The 24,071-nt window shown below is 44.5% G+C and overlaps 2 protein-coding genes across 2 annotated transcripts; one reads left to right on the top strand and one right to left on the bottom strand.

The window, feature by feature from the left end:
- The first annotated feature begins 577 nt into the window (after window positions 1–577).
- timm8b (translocase of inner mitochondrial membrane 8 homolog B (yeast)) lies at window positions 578–2,545 on the top strand. Its single transcript, XM_084020010.1, has 2 exons — window positions 578–786; window positions 2,147–2,545. Exons 1-2 carry the CDS (start codon window positions 685–687, stop codon window positions 2,312–2,314), a joined length of 270 nt encoding a protein of 89 aa, XP_083876136.1. The 5' UTR covers window positions 578–684; the 3' UTR covers window positions 2,315–2,545.
- A 2,648-nt stretch (window positions 2,546–5,193) lies between these two features.
- il4i1 (interleukin 4 induced 1) lies at window positions 5,194–9,374 on the bottom strand (the record flags this gene model as incomplete). Its single annotated transcript, XM_084019454.1, has 8 exons — window positions 5,194–5,962; window positions 6,684–6,820; window positions 6,908–6,976; window positions 7,054–7,255; window positions 8,399–8,511; window positions 8,619–8,833; window positions 9,057–9,153; window positions 9,330–9,374. 8 exons carry the CDS (start codon window positions 9,372–9,374, stop codon window positions 5,194–5,196), a joined length of 1,647 nt encoding a protein of 548 aa, XP_083875580.1.
- Between the last annotated feature and the right edge of the window lie 14,697 nt (window positions 9,375–24,071).

The raw sequence follows: 24,071 nt of genomic DNA, 5'->3' as shown, positions 1-24,071 counted from the left end.
TGTATGTCGAACCCGAAACAACATCATGGTTTATTTACTCATTGTTGTGTTGATGTTTTAAGTTTAGTTTGATTAGTTTTAATTACATTTCTCATGTGGATTAATTCATTAATTCCAAACTAAAATATTGGTCATCAAAATGGGGTTTTTAGTAAGCAAGCACCAAGGGGAACAAGACGGCGAATGAAAATAAAATAAAGCTAAACAGCGGTTGGTTACAAACATGAGTAAGTAAGTAGTGAAATATAAATACTTAACCAGTGTTTTTTATACAGTGGTATATAACACCATAACACCATGGTAGTGTCTCTAGTTATGCCTCTTAATATTTTGGGTCAACTCTTTCTTTTGAAGCAGCTCCTTGTGTGCAGTGCAGCGAACCCAGTGCAGAGGTATTTCATGAACAAAAAAGATCAAATAAAATAAAATCACTTCAGACTTGAGTCGACTATCTCTTTTTGGAGGAAGCTCCTGTTAAACAGGAAATACAATCTTTGTTAGCGTCACGTCCTACGTCACATTCAGCCCCTTCGATGTACAAACGATATGGGGCGGGGCCGTGGACACGCGTAGCCCGTCTGATGGTTTGTGTCTCAGCGGTGTGAACCGAAGGTCAGCAGCTCGTCTCTGCGACCAGTGCCGGCGGACTCGGAACCGGACTCCTTGAGCACATTCAACGACGCCATGGACGGGTTTGACCAGTTCAGTGCGTCGGAGAAAGCGGAGGCGACGGAGCTCCAGCGGATGATTGCGATAGAGCAACAGAAAGCGCAGTTCCAGGCACAGGTGTGTGTGTATGTGTCGATGCTAACACGCTAACTTGTGTAGCATTGCTCGGACGATGAGGCCGCATGCAGGGAAGGAGCCAGCGAAACGTCCCTGGAGCAACTTAGAATTGAGCTTATCTTGTTTTCTGATACAAGACAACGCTAGTTGTCAAACTAATATATTAACATATTAATATAAGACAGGAATACTTCTTCATGTAGTTGTAGCGAAAGCCTTTATTGTGGAGCTGATGGCTCACAGCCTGTTTAATGACATTAGGTCCAGATGAGCCAGGCCTGCGCAGAATCGGTCACTGGCGATCGCCATGCCAGTTAGTTTCGTGTCCTACTTGCTCTGACGCCATTCACACGTGAGCAACGATAGTCTCACGAGATCAAGGCGGCCGCAGTTTTAAGAGCCAGGCGCCGCAGTTGCTCTCAACCGACTGCGCCCCGGGGCATGATGGGAAACGCCTCATCTAAAAGCTGATTGGCATTTGACAACAAACAGCACGTTTAGTAGAAAAAGCAAATTTCCTGTGTGAGTCTAATTGTTAGTCTCATGTTGTGCAATAAAAGTTAAATCTGTTAACAAACACATCTCGTGGTTGATAATAATCATAATAACGGCAATAAAAGAAGTTATTTCTATAGCCCTTATCAAAACGAGCAATTACCCTACTGTGTGCTTTAAGAGGCAGACATAAAAAAAAACCCAGATGTACATTTTCCCCATGGATTAATAAAGTATTCTGATTTCCACAGATATTTATGAACAAATATAGATAAATGTAAATGTGGTCACAAACTACAAATAACCTACAGATCGCGTCTAGCAGGATGTAACTTTTTCTATGACTTCCTGTCAAATCTTCTTGGCCGATGGAAACTGTCCAACTGGACCGCAGCTTTTAGGCTCCGCCTCCTGCTGCTCCACCTGCTCTCGTCTACTTTCCAGCCGAGACGCAGTTCATCATGAACGAGCCCCATTGTGACTTTTGTGGACTACTTGACGTGCCAGCTCTTGTATAACGTCGCTCGCAGGAGACAACATAGCTGAAGGTCCTTTACGCTGCATTCTCTCTGCTGGCCACCAGGGGGCTACTCCTCTCTGCTTGTATAGAAGTCTCAGAGAAAATGGTCCTTCTTCTCTCTTGATTTATTATCTCAGTAAACATTGTAAACATGAGTTTATGGTCTCATTCTAGTCGCTGTAGGGGGAGCAGGATAGCTACAGGTTCATATGTAGGCTTATAGCCTGATTTCTGTTTCCCACCATCATTCAGCGAAGAAGAGCAGCTAGACGGTTAGATGTTTGGTCTCACGTGGGACCGAAATGGTTTCTGGAGCCCTGATCCCGTTTGTTCTCTTCATTCCAGGTGCACACTTTCACTGACGTCTGCTGGGACAAGTGTGTGGACAGCCCAGGCTCCAAGCTGGACTACCGGACCGAGACATGCCTAGTGAGCTGTGTGGAGCGATTCATCGACACCACCCTGACCATCACCAACCGCTTCACCCAGATGGTGCAGAAGGGCGCTCATTAATTATAACGGACATTAATAAATGGTTTTGTATTCCTAACATGTTGATGGAGGAGTGAAGAGGACGCGAGTCCGAAACGAGTTCTGCATGGATGTAGCTGCAAACGGCGGCATGTCCCACCAGTATGGACGGAGAAGTCATGTCATGTGACGATAGTAAAGTGACGCAATATTCTCATGTTCACCATCGTGTCTGTGATTCTTCACGTACGTACGTACGTGTGTGTGTGTGTGTCTTTGAAAAAATACAGGATAGAAAAATTCAATGTATTTATAGTTTTTATGCAGACACCTTATAATTAAGATTGATTGTTTATGAATAAATAAAGATGTCTTTAATGTGACACAATACAAATATTTGTTTCCGAACTAAATGCAAAGACAAGTATATTTTCTAAGCATATTTCAAGTATATTTTCTAAGCACAGGATTATTATCAGGATAATCTCATGAATCACCAGAATAGTCGAGACTATGTAGACGTGTGCATGTCTGGTGCAGATCTCTGTCAGATGTGTCTTCAACGATCACTGCTCTATTATTTGGATGAATGAATGCATCCCATAATTGGCGAAGCTCTCGTCTAGACAGCGATGGGCCGGCAGGCGACATGAAGTCCTCTTACATGTCACACAATCGAGCCAAAAACCAGCTCGCCAAGCCGAAACCAGGAAAGTGAGCAAACGGTTTGCCACGCTGTGTATTATCAGCAAATTGTACTTAGAGGATCAAAATCAAAAGCAGTCATTCTGCATTGTTTAGCACTGATGTATCAGTAAGTCTGGCACCACTCTAGTGGTTCTGATGTTTTTTCAATTGTTAAACGACAGCAGACACAGCTGCAGCTACATGTGTAAAACTCAACAGTCTGCACAGCGGCAGGTCATGTGGACCAAACTCTAGTTCCTGTTTCATTGTTGGAACACAGTTTTATAAACTCTCCACACTTCTCTCCTGACTTAAACCACAACCTGCACAACACTGTGGATTTACAGCACTTTGTTCATATGTTAAACACACCGCTGTCTAAACTGTAAACCTCACATTCAACACAGGATGATTTCAGCAACCCGTCAAACACTGATGATCTTCAGCTCAAATCCTCAGCAGGTGTCTGGTTTTAGACTTGATAGTGAACACATGGAGATATAGAGAAAGACAGGTCGGTGGAGGGAGAAGAGAGAGGGATGAAGGTGAGAGTTGCATCCTTACAGTAAATAAAAACAGGAACTGATTCTGTATTGCAATTATAGAATATTTACACAGATATATAATAACAGTTTTTACAATTGGACCCAAAAGCTGCCCCCAAAAGGAGGAAGAGGAAGGATATATTCAAATGAGCAGGACAATGCTATTGTTGACAATAATAGTAAATGACTACAGACAATATATGTATATTATTTACATTACTTCTTGTTTACCTAAAAACATCTATATATATATACATAAAAATGTTCACGTGAAAGAATTTCACTCTTTTCTTTAAAGACAGTATTGATATGTGTAAAGTACTCAAATGATTCAAACCGTAAAGATGAAACGAGTCTAACTTGTGTGTTGGTGCTTGATGACATTTTTTACTCTCAGTGTGTTCTGAGTGACAGTGTGTGTCATCTCCATGACGATTGTTGAAAGTGTTTGGCTGCACTGAGTCTGTTTTGAGACGTGTGTGTGCAGAGTCGTGTTGTTTGGAGTGAGTTTAGCAGCTGATGTGAGGTTTAGCTCAGGTGAGTGTTGGTGATGCAGACTGTGTTAGTTTTGCACATGTGGTTTAGCAATCGAAAGAAAGTGTAACCTCCAAAGGCTCACATGATACACCTGAGGAAAGTCCTGCTACACGACGTTTCCTCTAGTATTTCACTTCATCGTGTTTTTGTAAATGTTGGATGATTCGACCTCTTGGGGACTCGGACAGCTTTTTAAATGAAACCATGTGAGCAGCAGGAATTCATGACAAAAAAGCTTAGCATCACTCCATCACCGTCTGTTATGCTGCTGCCGCCGAGGACCAGGTCCTGTACACCTATTAGGTGCAGTACAGTTATATAAATATAACTATTATATTATATATATATTATATAATATAACTGTACACCTAACTATAATATGTACAGTTATATTTATAACTATAATGTGTACAGTTATATGTGCATTTTCCTTTTATAAAGAAGCATTTTATGGAAGTAATTTTCCCTCATTCTGGGAAAGATGACTCAGTGCCGGGCGGAGTTGTGTTTTAGATTTTTGGTTAGTTTTTCATATATAGCCGCCGCCAACGACCAGGGCCGACAGGTGAAGCAACCCAACACCAACACAAATCCTTGGAAGTCAAAACTTACTTGGCAATAAACTGGGTTTTGATCCGAAGCTGCTTTTCTTGGTCTTAAATGTCAGGATGCTGAGTATTTGGGTGTTTTTGGACAAAACAAGCATTTTGCATACACCTGCAGATGTATGAATGTTGAATATAATTGTTTATTGACGCACAGCTTTAATTCAATGTTAAAATCATGGAGTAGCCTCTGAAACACACATCACATCTGAGAGCAATGCCCTGAAATCACCACTGTGGGGATATTATTACATTTGTATTTGTGCTAATCTAATCAGATTCATCACTTGGATGTGTATATAGATATACTTGGAATATACCTAAATCAATAAATACGTACAAAACACAAAGAAATACTGATATCAGAAGGAATTAACAAGTTACAACAGTTTTCACCAGATATACTTCTAATATCATACAAATATATATCAGACAAATCCTATGAGACTGATCATAATAATAATAATTCATATGACTTATAGTGCATTTTAGGTGCTCAAAGACACTGAAGGAACAAATGTAAGCAACATATTCGCTCCTCATAGAACTAGACTGTGAGTTCGTTGATATGTTTCGCTGCCCTGAGTGCAGACTTCATGGCGGTCTCGACCCACCCATGTGGCATGGCTGTGTGTTCTCCTGCAAAGTGCACCCGTCCCTCCCTCTGGAACAGTTCCCTGGCATAGTGTCCCTGCTGGTAGGGTGTGAACTGGGCGAAGGCTCCCAGACTGTAAGGATCCAAGCCCCACTTCTTCACCAGCCCCCCTGTACACAGAGCCCTGACGCCCTCTCCGTGGATCTTCACCAAGTCCTCCAGGACCACGGCAATCAGCTCCTCCTCGCTCATCCCTTGGAAGAGGGTGGAGTCGTCGGAGCAGGTGTACGAGGCCAGGAGGGGCCCTGCAGCTGTTCCGGGGAAACCGTGGCTGGGGTAGTAGATGAAGCGAGAAGGCCGGTCGGTGATGCTTTTCCCTCCTCTGATGCCCTCTTTCTCCCAGAAACGATCCGTGAAGCTGAGGATCACCTTGGTGGAACTGGCGTAATGAACTGATCGCAGGGCTTCCATCTTGTCCCCGGAGAGGGGGGGCTGGAAGTCCATGAAGACGGTGGCCTTGGCTGTGGCCGTAACTAGGGCGTAGTCCACCGTGAGGTTGGTCAGGGAGCCTGAGCGACGCCCGTCCTGGTATGTTACTGTCACATTGCTACCGCCTGTTTGATTGATCAGCTTGACCTTGGAGTTGAGGTGGGTGGTGGCATTTAACGCGTTGTAGAAAGCCCTCGGGAGGTGATCAAAGCCACCGGTCACTTCAAAGTACCTGGGGAAAAGGATACACCATTAAAGCTCCACCAGGAAACGTGTGTTTTGACCTCATTTCCAGCCACAGCAGGCTGGTTATCAATGCTAATGCAGCTTTATTGGTTGTCAGCTGTTTGCTAAGTTTGGCATTTTGGCCGTTGCCATCATGGATTTTGGCTGTCACCACTTCCAACCAGTAAAGGAAATGACCATATTTGGACTGTGGAGGAGCGACGGGTGGATCTGATGAACACAAGCGGCAGAGCGGCAACACAATCAGATCCATCTGGATTCTGGTGTGAAGCTTCTCACAAAGTTAGCTTCATAATTCAAGGTTCAACTTCATAGCCAAGTGTCAAAGTCGTCTTAGTAGCTAACTGCATTGGTAGTGTGGTAGCGACCTGTCAATCAGCAGGTAGCCCGCCCCTCAAGCATCCCCTGCTTTCTGGTCTGTTGGACTCTAAATGGACCATAATGCACTAAATGAACATCATGCTGGATTGAAGAAGACTTGAAACTAGAGATTGAGACCATAAACTCATGTTTACAATGTTTACTAAGATAATACATCAAGAGAGAAGTAGGACCATTTTCTAATAGACTTCTATACAACTAGAGAGGAGTCGCCCCCTGGTGGCCAGTAGAGATAATGCAGGTTTTAGGACCTTCAGGGTTGGCTTCACTGTTCAGAACCGGAGGTACCAGACACATAATCGAATGGTAAAATACATTTTTCTTACTCAATGCTGTCACTGATGTCTGCCTGGACGTACAGCGTCTCCGTCAGCGACGTATAGAAGAGGCTGTTTTCATTCAGGATGTCCCCGATCATCCGCAGGGCACCACGACTCAGGTTGCCCACCTTCACCAGATATTCCTGTCGGCCATCAAATGCAAACTGTGAAACGTATTCAAATTCAAAGTATGACCTGCATGACAACGTCAAAATAAAATCAACCTTTACCTTCACCGTGTAGGAATCATATTTATCCATCATGGCGCTGCAGCCCATTGCCTTGAGGTCATCCTTCACCTGCACACACGTTACAATACTACAAAATACCGACGTGTAAAATAACAACAACATCGAGGGGTGGAACGTGTCCAAACCTTCCAGAGTGTCTGACTGAAGAGCTGAGCAGCTGACTTCCCCCTCTCTTCTTCATTCAAGCTGTAGTTGAGCACACCGGGGTTCTTTTCCACAGCGCTGGTTTTCTGCAGCACCCCATTCACCAAATAGTAGGTGTTGGTGTCATCTTGGATGAAGTGGTTTAGGGAAATTTGGAATTTGGAGGCAAAGGAAAGCAAAATTCTGTGGAATAAGATAATATGAAATAAATATGTATTTAAGATTTGACATAGTTCCACCCTCTACATTGGTATGATGAACCACACCAAATGGTTAGCAAATGTTTGCCTTGCGTCACTTGACTGCGGGAGCATTAGTGTTTATCGGTGTTACTCCGCCTGACGCCCCAGAGAGGAGGCGGGGCTTCCCTCCACACAGACACCAACCAGGTTTCCTCCATCACGGCTGTGATCCCAGATACAGCAGGAAACCAAATGGCGTCCTGTGTGGGTCTCAATGTTGATGTCTGACTGGCTGTACAGCGGGACACTTTTACACATCACTGACACAGACGATCACCCTGAAGGCACCACGACTCTGGCTGGTTCCAAACTCATCTAAAAACCACATGATGAGCACAGATCACATCTTCTCATTATCTCAACTCATATCAACGTCGCCCTCCCTGACTCCTTGTTCATCCTTTATGTATTTATTCATTTTTTAATCCTTTTCTGCCTGCCTGTCTACTAATATTGATATGGATTATATCACATATGCACACACATATTATTAAAAATTATTTACATTTTTATGTTGTCATTAATAGTGTTTTTTATATGTATATATAAATATATATCTATTATTATTATGATCACTACTATCTATTACTTGATCTGATTGTTGTTAATAATGTTTTTGCTATTATTATCATAGTCACTTTTTCATTATTTTTCATATATATTATTTTTTATCATTATTATTTATTGTTATTATTTTATATTTTCTGTCTTGTTTTGATAGTAGTGTACTTCACCTGTCTTCCTGTCATAATGTTCTAAATGTCTTGACACCACACAATTCTCCTTTGTCTTTTTGTAAACTTATTTTTTCACCAATAAAGAAAAAAAATGAGACCTTAGTCTTACAATGTAGGGCGATACGTAGTAACAGAAGTGTCGCTCCACACTAAGTTTCTGAGTGATTGATGATGTCATGATGTTATTGTCTGAAATTGGTTGCTCCTAGCTCACATCATTACTGTTAGGAAGAAACAATGATTGGAGCTTGGAGTTTTTGTTTTTGTTTTTTGCAATGTTAGTTAAGTGCTCCATACAAAATCCTGTTGACTTCTAAAAGAGACAGACGAGTTATGACTGGACTCACTTATGAAAGCTGGGGATCCTCATGGCACCGACCTCTGCGTACCAGCCCTCTCTGTCGTTCCTGAAGGTCTCCACACGTCCTCCGATGCGGTTACTGGCTTCTATTATGGTCACCTTGTTGTCCACATAATCCTCATATTAAACACACTTTCATAAGTACAGCATGTATCATCAATATCCACCCTGTGTTTATGCTCTCAAGTCTCTATAAATGACTTTACCTTATGTCCAGCATCTTCAAGAAGCTTCGCGGCAGTGAGTCCAGCGATGCCCCCACCGATGATGGCTACGTGACGAGGAGTTTTCGTGGCTGGAAGCCCTTTATCCACAATCTCTAGCAGCTCACTGTAGTCAGAGTCTTGGAGGCACTCATACAGAGGGTCTCCAAAGATCCCACTGACAGCAAACACCACAACCCCGACGAGAACCAGAGGAACTGACACAGGGAGATAATACATGTGTGTGTGTGTGTGTGCATCATCAGGAGGCAAATGCAGAAAAATCCTCCGTGATCATCTTCCAGTTTCCCAGATCATCGTAATCATATTTTCACAAGTAGTCCTCCCCTCCATGATGGATATTTTACTATGACATGATACATTTCAGAATTGCTCATATCTGAAATAGAAACTATATTGAATGGGTAATGTAATACTTACAGAATTTGCACAGCGCCATGTGAGGGACCATCTTGACAATGGAGCTCCACAGTCTCGACCTCCTTTTTCCACGGACACAATGAGAGGAAAGAGAACCCTACCAGAGATAAACAGGTTACAGGTTGAGTGGCAGCATCATCATGTACAAGTAGCTCAGGAGTCCCCGATCTAAAGATGTTACATTTTCTTCTAAAAAAAACAAAGAAAAAATACATTTGGAACAAACATCACATTATTTCACTTAATGGTCTACAATCTCTGCATTCCACTCACCTTTATCAAAGGTAATGTCTCGTAAGTTGTCGTAAGCCTGTGCATGACTGAGGAGAAATGACTGAGTCCCAGATGAAGCTAGACTTTCAGACCTGGACGCGTGGTATGTGTGAAATCACACACAAGCTAATTTAATGAGGGACTGTGTGGCTCCTCAGGTCTTACAGAAATACTTTCCCACAGCGGCTCGAGAGTCAACCACACTGAACAAATCAGATTAGTGAGGATATACTAGTCATCAGCGTACCTCATTTCCTCCACCTTCACTCCTTTCAGTGTCTGACCTGAGAGTGCTCATGTCAGGCTTACATTTTAGCTGCGTTGCATTAAATTATGAATTTATTGAAATCGCTTTATCGAAACTCCTTACCTGTACAAATATTTAGTTTTAAACAGGGATGTCACTAGGATTTATAGACAGGGGGGGCTTAGCCCCCAGGAGAAGCATCTTTGTAGTACCGTATTAGAACTACAACCAGTGAAGAAGTCAAACTAGTAACAAGTTAAAAGCAACACACATGGTCTTCTTCCATTCTCTTGTGTTGAACAAGAGTTACTGTCATGTTAACTTTTAGACACATTAAAGCTGCATGCTTAGAACCTGATGATGTAAATGTGTCTTAAAGTGATAGCGTATCTAATTCCTCTCTCCATTAGAGGTCTAAAGAATGGACTTTAATTACACCAGTTACTGTCCTGTAGATTGGTTCAATCAGAGTGGGATTCTGCTCAGTAATGTTTCTGTCATAAAGTATACAGTAGAATAAACCAAGACTGGTTTTAAAGGTCACAGTGAAATCTGAAGACATCAATATGAACATCAATATGAACTTTACCCAAATAACTGTATTTTGTATGTTTTTATTCTGTATTTATTCCAGCAAAATGAAGATAGTGTCTGTAGAAAAAAAAGAAGCAAAAAGACAAATAGGTTTTACAGAAATGCTTCTTTCTAAAGTAGATTCTTTCTACAGACTATGATGCTATAAAACCGAACTCCTCTTCATGCCAGGGAAAGACTGCCCTCGCATGGACCTGTCGGTCACTGTCGAGGGCATCACAGTATTGCCGTCGTCAACTGCGAGGAACCTGGGTGTAATCCTCGATGACCAACTATCCTGCACCCGCAACATCACTGCTGTGGCCCGATCCTGCAGATTTGCCCTCTACAATATCCGCAGGATTCGGACCTTCCTCACAAAGGATGCAACGCAACTCTTGGTCCAAGCACTGGTCATCTCCCGCCTTGACTACTGCAACTCTCTCCTGGCCGGACTCCCGGCCTCTGCGATTAAACCACTGCAGCGTATCCAGAACGCTGCAGCACGCCTTATCTTCAATCTACCCAAATTCTCCCATGTGACCCCCCTCCTCCGTGACCTCCACTGGCTCCCTGTTGCAGCACGCATCCAATTCAAGATGATGACACTGGCCTTCAGGGCCATCAATGGAACGGCACCCATCTACCTTCAAACACTGGTCAAACCTCATGCCCCGAAGCAAGCACTTCGCTCCTCTACTTCAGCTGGCCGGCTGGTACCACCATCGCTGAAATCAAACAAATGTCGCTCAGCAAAGTCCAGACTCTTCTCTGTTCTGGTCCTCAGTGGTGGAACGAACTCCCGACTAATGTCAGGACAGCTGAGTCATTTGCCATTTTCCGAAAAAGGCTCAAGACTCACCTGTTCAGACTCCACCTCGACTCTACATTGCATGACCCACTAACACCCCCCTTACCTATAGCACTCTGATCGTAGCACTGTTGCTCTTGAAGTACTACTTTACTCGGATGAGGACCTAACACTTGTTCTATTTTTAGATCTTACTTTATCGGCAATGATACGTTGTGGTTTCTTTGTTTCCTTCTTTTGACAAATGTACTTCTTGTAAGTCGCTTTGGACAAAAGCGTCTGCTAAATGACCTAAATGTAAATGTAAATATAATCCTAAACTCTATGTATACCCTTTCATCACTATCAGATTATTCTTAAAATAAAGACTAAAAATAAATAAGTAATTAAAAAATCAATTCAATTATTTAATTTTGTCCAACTGACAATGACACAAAGCAAAAGCAAAAAAAAATATTTGAATGAAATTAAAAAAAAGGTGTAACTTACAAGTTAAAGGATGTGTTTTTCTCAGGAAAAAACACAGATACAGGATCAGGATTTACAGTTCTGTCTAGTGTCAAAGCTTGAACGTTCTGCTTGCAGAGACAATTACTGAAGGTGTTTATTGTAGGTCACGTGACATTCAACATCACAGGGTACAAAGCCGTCTAGTAATATATAGATGATGAATAGATGAACGCAGCATTGCTTGAGTTCAAGGAGCAGCTTTTATTTCACATTTTTGTCAGTCATGTGTACGAAACACAGATGACTGAAGCAACAAGGCCATGTTAATGGATAATGTGGAAGGTTCAGCTCTGACTGGAGAATTCTGAACATGGGTTGAGGGATAAATCAACTTGTACCAAAAGCTTTTGCATCCAGACTATTTCCTGACACAACACCATCAACGCCCAGTGAAGTCAGACTTTTAGAGGTTTTAGTCATGAAGTCATTTTACTGGGTCTGCTGACATTGTTGGGGAGCAGTGGGACAGGAGAGGCATGGCAGAAAAGGACATAAACAAAAGGAAAAGAAAGAGCAGTTAGTTTTCAGGAAATAGCCTATTGACACCGTAACAGCAAACATAATGTACATTTAAACATGAACTGACATACATTTCCCTCATCAGATGGAAGAGGAACAACTTTCAAAGAATAATTATAATAATAATTATAAGAAGAAGCAGGGTGTGTAGCCTGTTTGCATTCCCAGGTCAAACTCTGCCCCCCGGACTTTTGTGTTATTTGCACTAAACGCGCCAGAGAGGAGAAGTTCCTCCATGTAGACACCAACCAGGTTTCCTCCATCACGGCTGAAATCACACCTGTCCTGTCTGGGTTCATGACATCATCCAGAGGTGCTCGTGGATTTCACTAAGCTGGATTCACTGAATATAGCCAGACATAATATACTATTTCGCCGTTTTTAACCCGTGAAGATCGGCCCGTCGAAGGGCCGAACAAACTACAGCCATAGTAATTTGCTTTAAAAACAAAAAATGGGACAATGGTGTTTGTTTTCAACTGTTGCTCAAAGTTAAGACCCTAATGTTCATAAAACAAGACCGAATGTGTATTTTAGTGCAAATATTAATGTTTAGAAATGGGTTTGGACTTTTTGGGGCTCATTTAGCGCGTGGAACAAAAACTAAATGATTTATATCATCATAAATCCATCGGCGGTGGGGCCATCTTCATATGGTTTTAATTAATTTTTTTATTGCAAATTGGCATTTGTTCAATACTTATTTGTTGGTAAAACTACTCCATTTGGAGACGAAATGATACATTTTGTTTTTTATTCATTTTATAGAAGTTAATGAAGCAGGTTAGATTTCATATCCAAAAGCTCCAGTAGATGACAATAGACTCCTGTAGTGGACATGGCTGTATTTCCATTTGGAAGTGGAAAGTAACCCATTCTGCCAAATTGAGTTTCCGCCTGGTGCTGTCCTTACTAAAACCTTCATGGAGGCTTTGCCCCTTGCTCAAATTCTATCAAATTTGATAGATTTGTAGTCAAGGAGTTGCTGAAGATGATCAATGGCATCTTTGTGCCTGGAATCATTGTTAGCATGGTGTTATCCTCTGTCAAATAGGGGAAAACAATAGGTGAGGATAGAAATTTCACATTTCTCTGATTTGATTAAATACATTATCTGAGGTCCTAACCCTCCTTAGACACCAAGAACATGCATATGAACCTTATTATTGTGGAGCAATTCTTCATTTACTTTGGATATGTCTTAGGCGTTTTTCCCCCCTGAAAACATGGCTAGGGCTTAACAGGTGTTAATCCTAGCTCAACCAGATACCACATCACCTTCCACTGGATGTGTAATGATCTAATTGAGCGTAATAAGCTACATTTAGAATGCCAAATCCATATTTCCAGTTATTTTGGTGAGAGTAACTTAAAAGTAATGCAATAGTAGTGTAATGCCTTACATTTCAAATACAGTTATATCATAATGTAACAAAGTACTTTGAAATGGCAGTAACAATTTATACATAATGCATGTAACTTGCCCTCACTGCTTGTGAGAAGGATTTAAATTCTATTCTGGATTTTACTGGGAGGCAGTGCAAAGTCATCTCCTCATCTCTCCCTTCTGGACTCCGAGAACCGGCAGCCCGGCTTCTCCGACTGCGGGTCCGAGGCGGCGGAGTGAACTTCCTGAACATTTCGCCCATTGGAATATGCCCGACGGCCACTATCACCCGAACACGCAAGGTCTGTGTCATCTAAAACGTTCATTCTGAAAGACTTCTTCATTCAACGACACCTGGATGTACTGTTTTTTATTTTAACCGAGATGTGGATAGGCGCTGGAGTGGGTGAGTCATTAGTGTTTGGTGAACTCTGTCCAATGAACTGTTCATTTATTAGCACGCCTAGGGCTACTGGAAGGGGTGGTGGCATTGCTATGATTTTTGGATGGAATTACTTTGCCTCAGGCTTTGCCACAAAGGTAAAATGTACATTCATGCAAACAACATCACAGTCTCCTAGAGCTCAACCACTGTGCATAGTGGCATGACTACAGTGACCCTTTCTTTGGTCTTGCTTAAATGCACAGTGGATGTGTTAACCACACATCTCCCAGCAATGCGCTCAACAGGCAGAAATGATGCTGGGTATGACGTGTCTGTTCCCTGCAAGCTCCAAACTTCTATTGGCTTTCCATAAAAATGTCTGTCCGGATGGGGATGAAGCCAGGAAACTTGCGCAATAACATGTTTAAATGCAGTACCTTTTGACACAACATTAACAACTATAAACTGCTTTATAATGGCTGGTCATAGTTCTGCTAGAGGGTCAAGGATGGGTTCATAGATCATAGATCTCGGCTGTGTTCGAAATTCCATACTAACGTCCTACTCGTACTTAATTGTGACGTAAATTTGAGTACGTAGTGCGTTGTGAATTTGTGCACGCGAGAAATGCGCGGATGTATACTGCATTGGCAAGAATTTCTGAGTACAGCGGACCTTGCTAAATCTACAAGTTTTGGATAATGGCGGACGACGGCGGTGAGTCTGGCGACAGCCCGACACAAACCGCGTACACATGTAAGTATACTGTAACATGACTTTTATGTTTCCAGCTGACTTTTAAATCGTATTGATAATGAACGTTACTTTATTGTTGTTGGCATTGTACGTTAACGTTACGAATCGAACGTCCTGCTAGCCGGCTAGCCTACTGACGGTAATTTACCATAGGTGTTAGCGAGCGCAAGCGAAGCGGAAAATGTGCCGTTTTTACCGACGTTAACTAATAATATAGTGCTTATGTTAAACCGTGGTTATATATTTACTAACGGTGATTAATAACGCTGTGCACCGTTGTCCGTTAAAGGGACGGATGCATACACCGAGCGCCTCATTCAGTGGGGGGAACGATGAGGAGACGTTCACGTTCACCGGCAGGAGGGATGCTGCTCTGAGAAGCTTCACTTAAGAAAATGTGGTTTAAATGTTATAATTCTTATATCCAGGACTGCTGGAGACTCTCAGGATGATTGCGGTAAGAATATGTTCGGTGACTGCTAGCTAAGCTAAAATTAGCAAAGCAAGCCCAAGCTAAAAGTAGCTTAAAAGCTAATAGTCCAAGCTAAAAGTAGCATAGTAGCCTTGTAAAAGAACAAGAGAGAGGAACCAGTGTAACGTTAAGTTGCTTTGTTAAGTGTATGTTGTTGGTCTTTTACAGGAAGCAGTACGCCGTCTTCACAACTCGGAGACGAATTGTAGGCGCTACGAACCGGAGCAAGGGTACGATTTAAAGAATATGCTTTCATTCTGCTGTATAAGGAAATAGATACGTTAACAGTAGATACCGATCTTAACTGTTCATTTTGTTTTCACAGACGAACCTCGCCTCATAACGAAGCTGTGACCTCTTACTTGCTCGGAGCTTTGTCCGCAAGTCCGGATTTCTATGACGCTGATAGTGACGCCATTGTGTGTAAGTAACTTTTACTGTTTTCTTCTTCCTTGTTTTAATTTTACTGTGACTTAAGTTTTCTTATTCATACCACTCATTTAATTGTTTTCCAGCTGCCTGTAAGACATACTATGAAACGGTACGCAGGAGCTTCAGACACACACAGCCTGATCTCGCATCGCAGGCGGAAGCTGTGAAGAGGTCAGCTCGGAGTCGTTCCAGGAGAAAGAGGGTAAGACTTATTAGATTTATTAGATCCGTTTTTGGTCAATGTGACCAAACCTACCTAAACCTATTTTTCAGGTGCATTAATAGATGTGTTGTGTCCATGCGCAGTGCATCGCGCAGTACTGATTGTCTTTATTGATTGTTTTACAGCTGCTGGAAGCGAGACGGAGTGTGCTTGCTGGCGATGAGGTGGACCGTTGGAAGTGCGCCACCACAGACATGATGTCTGATGAGGAGGACGGCGTCGTTGGCGGGGTGTCTGGATGGATTGTGCGACCTCCATCCTCTCGTAGCCAGGAGCTCACCGAGCTCTGTGCGACTCTACAGTCGCGATTAGAGAAGACTCCCAAGTACAGGGCCACGCACCGCAGGCGGCTGTAAAATTGACCAAATTCGGACAGAATGTCGCCAGTTCATTTCAGTTCAGTTTGTTGTGTGGGCAAATTTGTACAGTTGTGTGTTGTGTTGTCAATAAAGCTCTTTCTTTGAATACTTCCTCCTGGCAATTTTTCCTTTCCTCAATAAATTCATTCATATTTATATTTATAAATATATAAATAAATAAAAATAAATATATGTGTGTATATATATATATATATATACACATATATATATATATAAACATATATGTATATATATATATATATGTGTGTATATATATATATATATGTGTATATATATATATATGTATATATATATATATATAGTGATAGATCTGCTAACCAATCACTAGTGATTATTCTTGTTTAAAAGACCCAGTGTGACCAATAGTAACACATCTGCCAACGGGGGTGGGGTTTACATTTATAATGACTCATCAGGTTGACCAATAGTGACAGATCTGCCAACGTGGGTTGGCTTTACATTTATAATGACCAGATCTGCCAACCAATCACGAGCGATTATACTTGTTTAAAACTAGTGGTTTCATCCAATCCTGAGTGAGGATATTCAAGCCATCTCTGGCCAGGCGCGGTTTCGCTGCTATTCATATGCTAATTAGAGCCTTCGCTGTGGTTCGTTTCCGACAATTTTCGGCACAGACGAACGCGGCGTTCGCAGCCTGTAAATTGTCGTTAACTCCCGAAAATTAGGGAGATTTTCGGGCGTTTACAGGGACGAAAATCCGACTTTTCATGCAGTGTTAGAATGAAGTATGCGGCGGCGCCATGTGAGCTCATTCAACCCAAGTTCTCGAGCCGGAACCCCTTCATTAATTCCGAAGAGGACAGCTACCGTTTTCAATGTGGTGCGGCCAACAGACAAAGTGACTTTATTCCAAAACCTGCTGCTATTGCAACGCCGCATTCAAACCCCTTTTCCTCGGACCAGGGGGGTTACATCCACAGCACCCCCAAGATCGGTTGCCCCCCAGCCCCCACATGCCTGTGCACCACCTGCCCTTCTTCATCAAAGGATATTAACTATGGACATTCGCCGGAGCCAGGGCACAGTCGGACTATGAAGTTAAAGAGCACTTTTCGCAAAGGTGAGCAGCCAAAGTCACATCAGCCCTCCTCCGAGAGTGAGGATGACTATGATCATCGAGAAAGAGTCCCCACTTTGAGACCCGGACAGTATGATGGCACCACACCATTCCTGCACAGGTTTGAGAGTTGTGCTGAAGCTAACTACTGGTCCGCAAAGACAATGGCTGTCCAGCTGAAGTTCTGCATGGTGGGTGCAGCCGGGGCCATCATCCACAGAAATCCCCGGTCCGCCCTGTGGGACTACGTCCGCCTGGTGGAGGAGGTAGAAACTGCATATGGCCCTTCCTCGCAGCATGCAGCTGCAGTAGCTATCGAGCTGAGACAGCCTGTCCGCAAACCGGGTGAGGCTCTCCATGTTTTGCGAGATGACATCTACGGGAGAGTGTCAGTAGCCTACAGCAACAGGGCTGATGCTGAGCAGGACGCCATAGGAGTTGAAGTTTACTAATGCTCTAGAGGATGCAGAAATTGTACAAAAGCTTTTAGAGCAGCGCCCACAAACGTTAGCCCAAGCCTTTGACATTGCCCATCGCTATGAAACCACGAAGCGAGCAGCATCATATGTCGCCGGTCTCATGCACTCAGGAGCCCGTGACATAGCTGAGCGCAGGCCCCATGCTATGGTGATCAGAGAGGGAACCGACGAAGAGGAATTAAAGACTGCTACAGCGCCCCCATCAGCCATCTTTAAACCTGCGTCTCCCAGCCACAGTCACACACCATATAGAGGTAAAAGCCCCAGAGACATTAAATGGGATGAGATTCGGTGTCACAACTGTTCAGGCCTGGGTCACATGAAGAGAAATTGCCCCTCACCAAGAAATGCAGCTAGAGCTCTAACTTCAACCATGTCCCCTCAATGCTCAAGGTCAGCTGTGCTTCACCTTAAGGCCCAGGGTCAAGAAATGAACATTCACATGATTGTGTACGAGCTAGAAGTGTGCGCTGTTTTGGACAGTGGGGATCGGAAAAGTGTTTTTCCTCTGTGTCATTACAACGCCATTCATCCAGATGTCAGGCCTCCACTTCAGTCATCCATCGTAGAGACACTGATCGGTGTTGGGCCTGGTGACATACCCGTGCTCGGCGAAGCTCACATCCCTGTCCAGATCAACAACCGTCAGGTGAGCGTCCTCTTCCTGGTTGCTGATATAGCTGGTGACGAGGCCCTCCTGGGCCATCCATTCCTGAGCCAGGCCCAGGCACGTCTTGATTTTGGGAATCAACTGATTGTGCTGTTTGGAGAAGAGGTGCCGTATTTCGATTCCAAAAACAAACCAAAGGCGCACGCAGTGAGAGTGGCCCGGACGGTGGTGCTGGAGGCTGGGCAGGAGTTTGTGGTAAGAGGCAACATCCACCTTAAAGACCCAGTTGAAGGGGGATTGATGCTGAGCCCCACCAAAGGCTTTGTTGAAAAACACAGACTGTTAGTGGCCCGAGTTTTAGTGGAAGCTCAGCCCCATATGACCATGCCCCTCCGCATCTTCAATCCGGGCAACAGTGCCGTTACCATTAAAAAGGGGGCCATCGTTGGACTCCTCCAGCCGGTAAAGGTTCTGCAGCCTGCAAACGCAGTTGCCCACAACCAGCCTGAACAGACTGTCAGCAGCCGCCCTCCGGTCCCCCAGCACCTACAGGAGCTCTATGCCCAGAGCTCGAATGAGCTTAACCAAGAGGAGCAGCTGCGGCTAGCTCAGCTGCTGTGCACCTATGAGAATGTGTTCTCCACAGGACCCACTGACCTCGGCAGGACCAGCCTGGTTCAGCATGACATCGTAACCATGCCAGGCCTCCCAGTCAAGCAACCACCACGCCGGATGGCGTTGGAGAAACAACAGGATGCTGACCAACAGATACAACAGAGCCTGGGGGCGGGGCTGGCCCGCCGCAGCAACAGCAGTTGGGCATCGCCCATAGTGATGGTAAAGAAAAAAGATGGGACGTACCGCCTCTGCATAGACTATAGAGGCCTGAATGACTGCATGATTAAAGATGCATATCCTCTGCCCCGCATCCAGGACACGCTGGACACCCTCTCTGATGCCAAGTGGTTCAGCACCCTTGACCTCGCGGCCGGCTACTGGCAAGTCGAACTGACCCCAAGAGCACGCAAAGCAGCAGCATTCTGCACCAAAAGTGGACTGTTTGAATGGAATGTCATGCCATTTGGACTGTGTAATGCTCCGGCGACATTCCAGCGCTTGATGGACCGGGTGCTGGCCGGCATGCAGTGGGAGACCTGCCTAGTGTACCTGGACGACATCATGGGCAGCGACGTTCCGCAGATGCTGCAGCGGCTGGGCCAGGTTTTCAGTCGTCTCGACCAGGCCAAACTGAAACTAAAACCGTCTAAGTGCTGCCTCTTCCGCCGCCAAGTAGCCTACCTGGGTCACATCGTTTCAGAGAGCGGTGTGGCCACTGACCCCAACAAAGTCCAGAAAGTGCAGGACTGGCCAACACCGACGTCACTCCAAGATGTCCGTCGCTTTGTGGGCCTTGCATCTTACTATCGGCGGTTCGTTAAAGACTTTGCTTCCATTGCAGAACCTCTCCATGCCCTGACCAAGAAACATGCCCAGTTTCGTTGGTCTGAGGAATGCCAGGCGGCATTTAATGAACTCAAATGCTTGCTAACGACCGCGCCAATCCTGGGCTACCCACTCGACCAAGGCAACATGATACTAGACACAGACGCCAGCGACGTCGGTATCGGCGCTGTTCTCTCGCAGGTTCAGCAGGGTGTGGAACGTGTGCTAGCCTATGGAAGCCGCAAGCTGTCCACAACTGAACAGAATTACTGTACCACACGGCGAGAACTACTAGCCGTGGTCGACTTCACGTCACACTTTCGCCAGTATCTCCTAGGGCAGCGCTTCACGGTGCGCACCGACCACAGCAGCCTCCGGTGGCTAACAAGGATGGAGGAGCCTGAGGGGCAGCTCGCCAGGTGGCTCGAGAGACTTGGCGAATACAACTTCGAGATCATCCATCGCCCTGGCCAGCTTCACGGCAACGCAGACATCCTCTCCCGGAGACCCTGCCGTCAGTCCTGTCCTTGTAAGCTCCCCAGCCCATCTCCTCCTCAGTTGAACATCAGTCACCAGGCTGTGCAGTGCAATTTGGACTCTGACATCAACCAGGCGATGCTGAGTCCAGTGGGGGTAGAGAGACACCCAGCTCCCGCAGAAGCAAGTCTAGTGGGGGTAGACAAGGCCCTGCCAGCTGACTCTAACAACTTAAAGTCCCCCGAGAAAATATACCTGACTAAGTCAAAAGAAAATTAACTGTTTGGTGGTTGGTCCCTGGAGGAGCTGCGACAAGCCCAGGAAGACGACGCAGACATTGCACCCATCAGAACCTGGTTGGAAACCAGCGGAGAATATCCTGCATGGGTAACAGTCTCACCATGCAGCCCAGCCACAAAGACATATTGGAGCCAGTGGAAACGCCTCTACATCAGAGATGGAGTGCTAGTAAGACGTTTCTACTGCCTGGACGATACCCAATTCTATCCACAAGTAGTGCTGCCCCGCACCTTCCGGCCAGACATCATGAGACAGATGCATGAGGGACAAGTTGGTGGACATTTTGGTGTAGAGCGCACTGTAGTGCGTTTCCCCTACCTAACGAACAAGCTGTAACTGTGGCCGAAGTGCTCGCCTCCGAGTGGGTGTGTCGCTATGGAGCCCCGCAGACACTGCACAGCGACCAAGGCCGGAACTTCGAGTCTGAGGTGTTCCAGGAAATGTGCACGCTGTTCGGGATCGACAAAACACACACCACACCTTTCCGTCCTCAGTCCGATGGGCAAGTTGAAAGGTTCAATGCCACTCTGCAAAATATCCTGGCCACGACAGCCGAGCGTTGCCACTGGGATTGGGACCTCATGATTCCCTACGCTGTCATGGCCTACAGAGCAACAAAGCACAGTTCAACTGGTTTCACCCCGAACTACATAATGTTTGGCCGGGAAGTGAGTGAGCCAGTAGACCTGGTATCCGGCCTGCCGCCAGACCCTGAACCAGCTCCCTCAGCTCCTGAGTATGTCCAGCACCTTCGAGAGCGACTGGAGCTGGCGCACCAAATCACCAGAGATGCTCTCGGAGAGTCTGTGGAACGTGCAAAGAGACAATATGACAAGAACTGTTGCCGCACACATTACAACGTTGGTGATGCTGTGTGGTACCTCATCAAAAGAACAAAAAAATTCAAGAACAGAGTGAGGAAGTTCCTCCCATCTTACGAAGGGCCATTCTTCGTTCTGGGTCAGTTGGACGACCTGGTTTATCGAATCCAGAAAGGGCCAAAGACTAAAGTAAAGGTGGTTCACCACGATCAGCTAAAGCCTTATCGCTGCCGGGACCCACTGGACAATACTTGGGCCCTGAAGCAAGCCCAGAGATGGACACCAATGGAGGTGTCACCCCCAGACGACGTAGATCCTGCTGACACTCTACTGGGTCTGCCCCCGCTCTTCTCCGACGCTGATGAAAGCTCCAGCTTTCCCTCATCAGATCCAGCTGTGGACATTCCTGTAGCTGCTGCTTCTCACCCCTCCACCACTCACCTTGACTCCTCCGTTCCTGTGGAGTTCAAGGACAGTGGGGGTGGTGCGGCAGTGCAGCCCCCTCAGAGCCCTCGTTCTCAAAGGCCCCAGCGCAGGCGTAGACCACCGACTCAGTTTGGTGAGTGGGTGGCTCACTGAGCGCCCGGCTCACTGAGCGCCCGTGTTCATGGGCAGTTCCAGAACTTTAAGGGCAATGTTTACAATGTTTAAAAAAAAATAAGAAGTTGCTTATTGCTTATGTTTTGTATTTCTCTTGGTAAAGAATATATAATATATATATATAAAAAGAGAACTTAAAGGTAAAAAAAAAAGTTTGATACAAAGTCAACTGTTATAGGCTCTTCCAGCTAATTTTTATTTTCTATACTTAAAAAAAAAAGAGAAAAACTTGACGGTAATGGTTGTTGTATGCACTATGGGGTAAACTGCATTTGGTGTATTTTTCTGTTAATATTTTGAGTAATTACAGAGAACTACTATTATCCTTTAAAATGCTAATTATATCTTCTACTCGTAGTCTGAGCGATGGGTATTGTAATGCCTTTTCAGGGTTGTTCTGCTCAACTGTAATATGTGCACTAAACGCAACACACTGTTAAATTCTTGCCTTTGCACTACAAGCTACACTTTATCGGCATTCCTCTTAAATCGACGCCTATAGTTATACTGCATCCTTTCAACTAGATTGAATGTGTATGGGGGCTGTATATCTGTATGGACATGTTGGTGTTTATTATTGTGCTGGAGTGAAAATTCTGTTTTGATTGTCATCCAGAGTGGGGGTAGTGTTACGAGAGTGGCGTATGTGTGTGCGCGAGAATGTCTGTGTGTGTGTGAGCGTGACGTCAGCGAATGAGTCGACGAATGAGTGAACGAGCGATTGCGCGACTGTCAGTCTAGGAGGAACTAAACGAGTCCGGTTGTGGTTTTGAGTATACGTGTACTGTTAAATAAAGTACCAAACGCCAAGAATCCGTGCCCGTGTCTTCCGACCTATAAACAGACCCACTGCCGGTTATAGTGAAGGGTGTTACCCCCGAAAGGACATCGGCCCTGGAGGGAACGTCTCCCCTGTGCTCCCCGACTACGGTCTGAGAGCCAAGGAACAGGAAAGGTGTAACACATGTTACAATGTTTGACAAAAACAAAACTAAAACCACAAATGAAATGTAAATACAGCAAACGGTCAAAAAGGAAGGAGGAGCAGCTGGACCTGAAGCGGGTCAGTGAACGAGCTGTTTATAAAACCAACAACATGTGGAGAAGTGGATGACGTGTTTTTTGTAGTCCTTTATTGTAGTTTCTCCAGCGCAGACACACGTCAATCGCCGGTGCCGATCATCAGCTGTCAATCATCAGCGGCCGCGTTATAATGACGTAGCTTAGTGAAAGTCCGGTTGGATTCTCTGAGCACCGTGGCCGTCTTTTCCTAAATCCTTTTGAGCAGTCCTATCGCCTTTCCTTGACCCCGTGACGTTTTCCCCAGAGGTCAAGGAATAGGAGTTAGGAATAGGAGTTAGGACCTTATTTTTTGACTATTCGACTGCATCCTGTGTCTTCCCCTGTCTCGTTGCCAGAGTATTTCGTCCTGCGTACCTCCAGCCCATGACCACAACCTTTGTTTCATGTCCAAGTATTGTTTGTATTCTAGATTTCCATGTTATCTCCTCAAGACGAGTGATATATTTGTTTGTAATATTTTAAATCCGGATTAAGAGCTAGGTTCTTTCGTTGTTTGGTTTTCCTCCTCTCGGAGTGTTTTCTGTTTTTAGAGTTATTCACAGTGCAGTGCCGATTACCATTCTGTTGCCCTCGTATCCTCCCTTTTAGAGCGTTTTTGCTTATTTAAATTTCATAGTAAGTCCTCTATAGAGTAGACCAGTGTTAGCCTTTTATTTTGTAACTGTTCTCACTCTGCGCCTGAGTCCTCCTTTTAGCCCAGACGTGACATTGATTATAAGTGATTTCAATATCCATGTCTGTTGTCCAGATAAACCCTTGGTTAAGGATTTATGATTTATGATTTTTTTTTTTTTTCAATTATCTTTTTATTTATTTTTTACATTTAAGTGACATAACAGACAATCAAACAAAGAAATAAGGGAAGAAAAACAAACGGCCAAAATAAACAATAACAACAAAATACAGCAAATCAAATCAGATCAGTCCATGGTCACAGTTCACAGTTCATCCTTATGGATGTTATGTAGGCATGTCAAACCCTATTATGGTATGATAGTGTCAGAGGTCCATAAACGGTTCCCATATCCTCAGGAAGGCATCCCCCTTATTTTTTAGAGCGTATGTGCGTTGTTCCAGTCTTAAAGTTTCATTTAAGATTTGTTTAAACAGATTAAATGATGGGGGTCTTTGTTGATTCCAGTTGAGCAAAATG

The sequence above is a fragment of the Eutrigla gurnardus genome, assembly GCF_963514095.1.
Source record: "Eutrigla gurnardus genome assembly, chromosome: 10".
NCBI lineage: Eukaryota > Metazoa > Chordata > Actinopteri > Perciformes > Triglidae > Eutrigla > Eutrigla gurnardus.
Note: the sequence above shows the minus strand (reverse complement) of the source record. Positions and strands in the feature narration are given on the sequence as shown.

Coding starts and splice junctions, on each gene's coding strand:
- timm8b (XM_084020010.1), top strand. CDS start 685: ATGGACGGGTTTGACCAGTTCAGTGCGTCGGAGAAAGCGGAGGCGACG. Junction 787..2,146: donor AAGCGCAGTTCCAGGCACAG/GTGTGTGTGTAT, acceptor TCTTCATTCCAG/GTGCACACTTTCACTGACGT.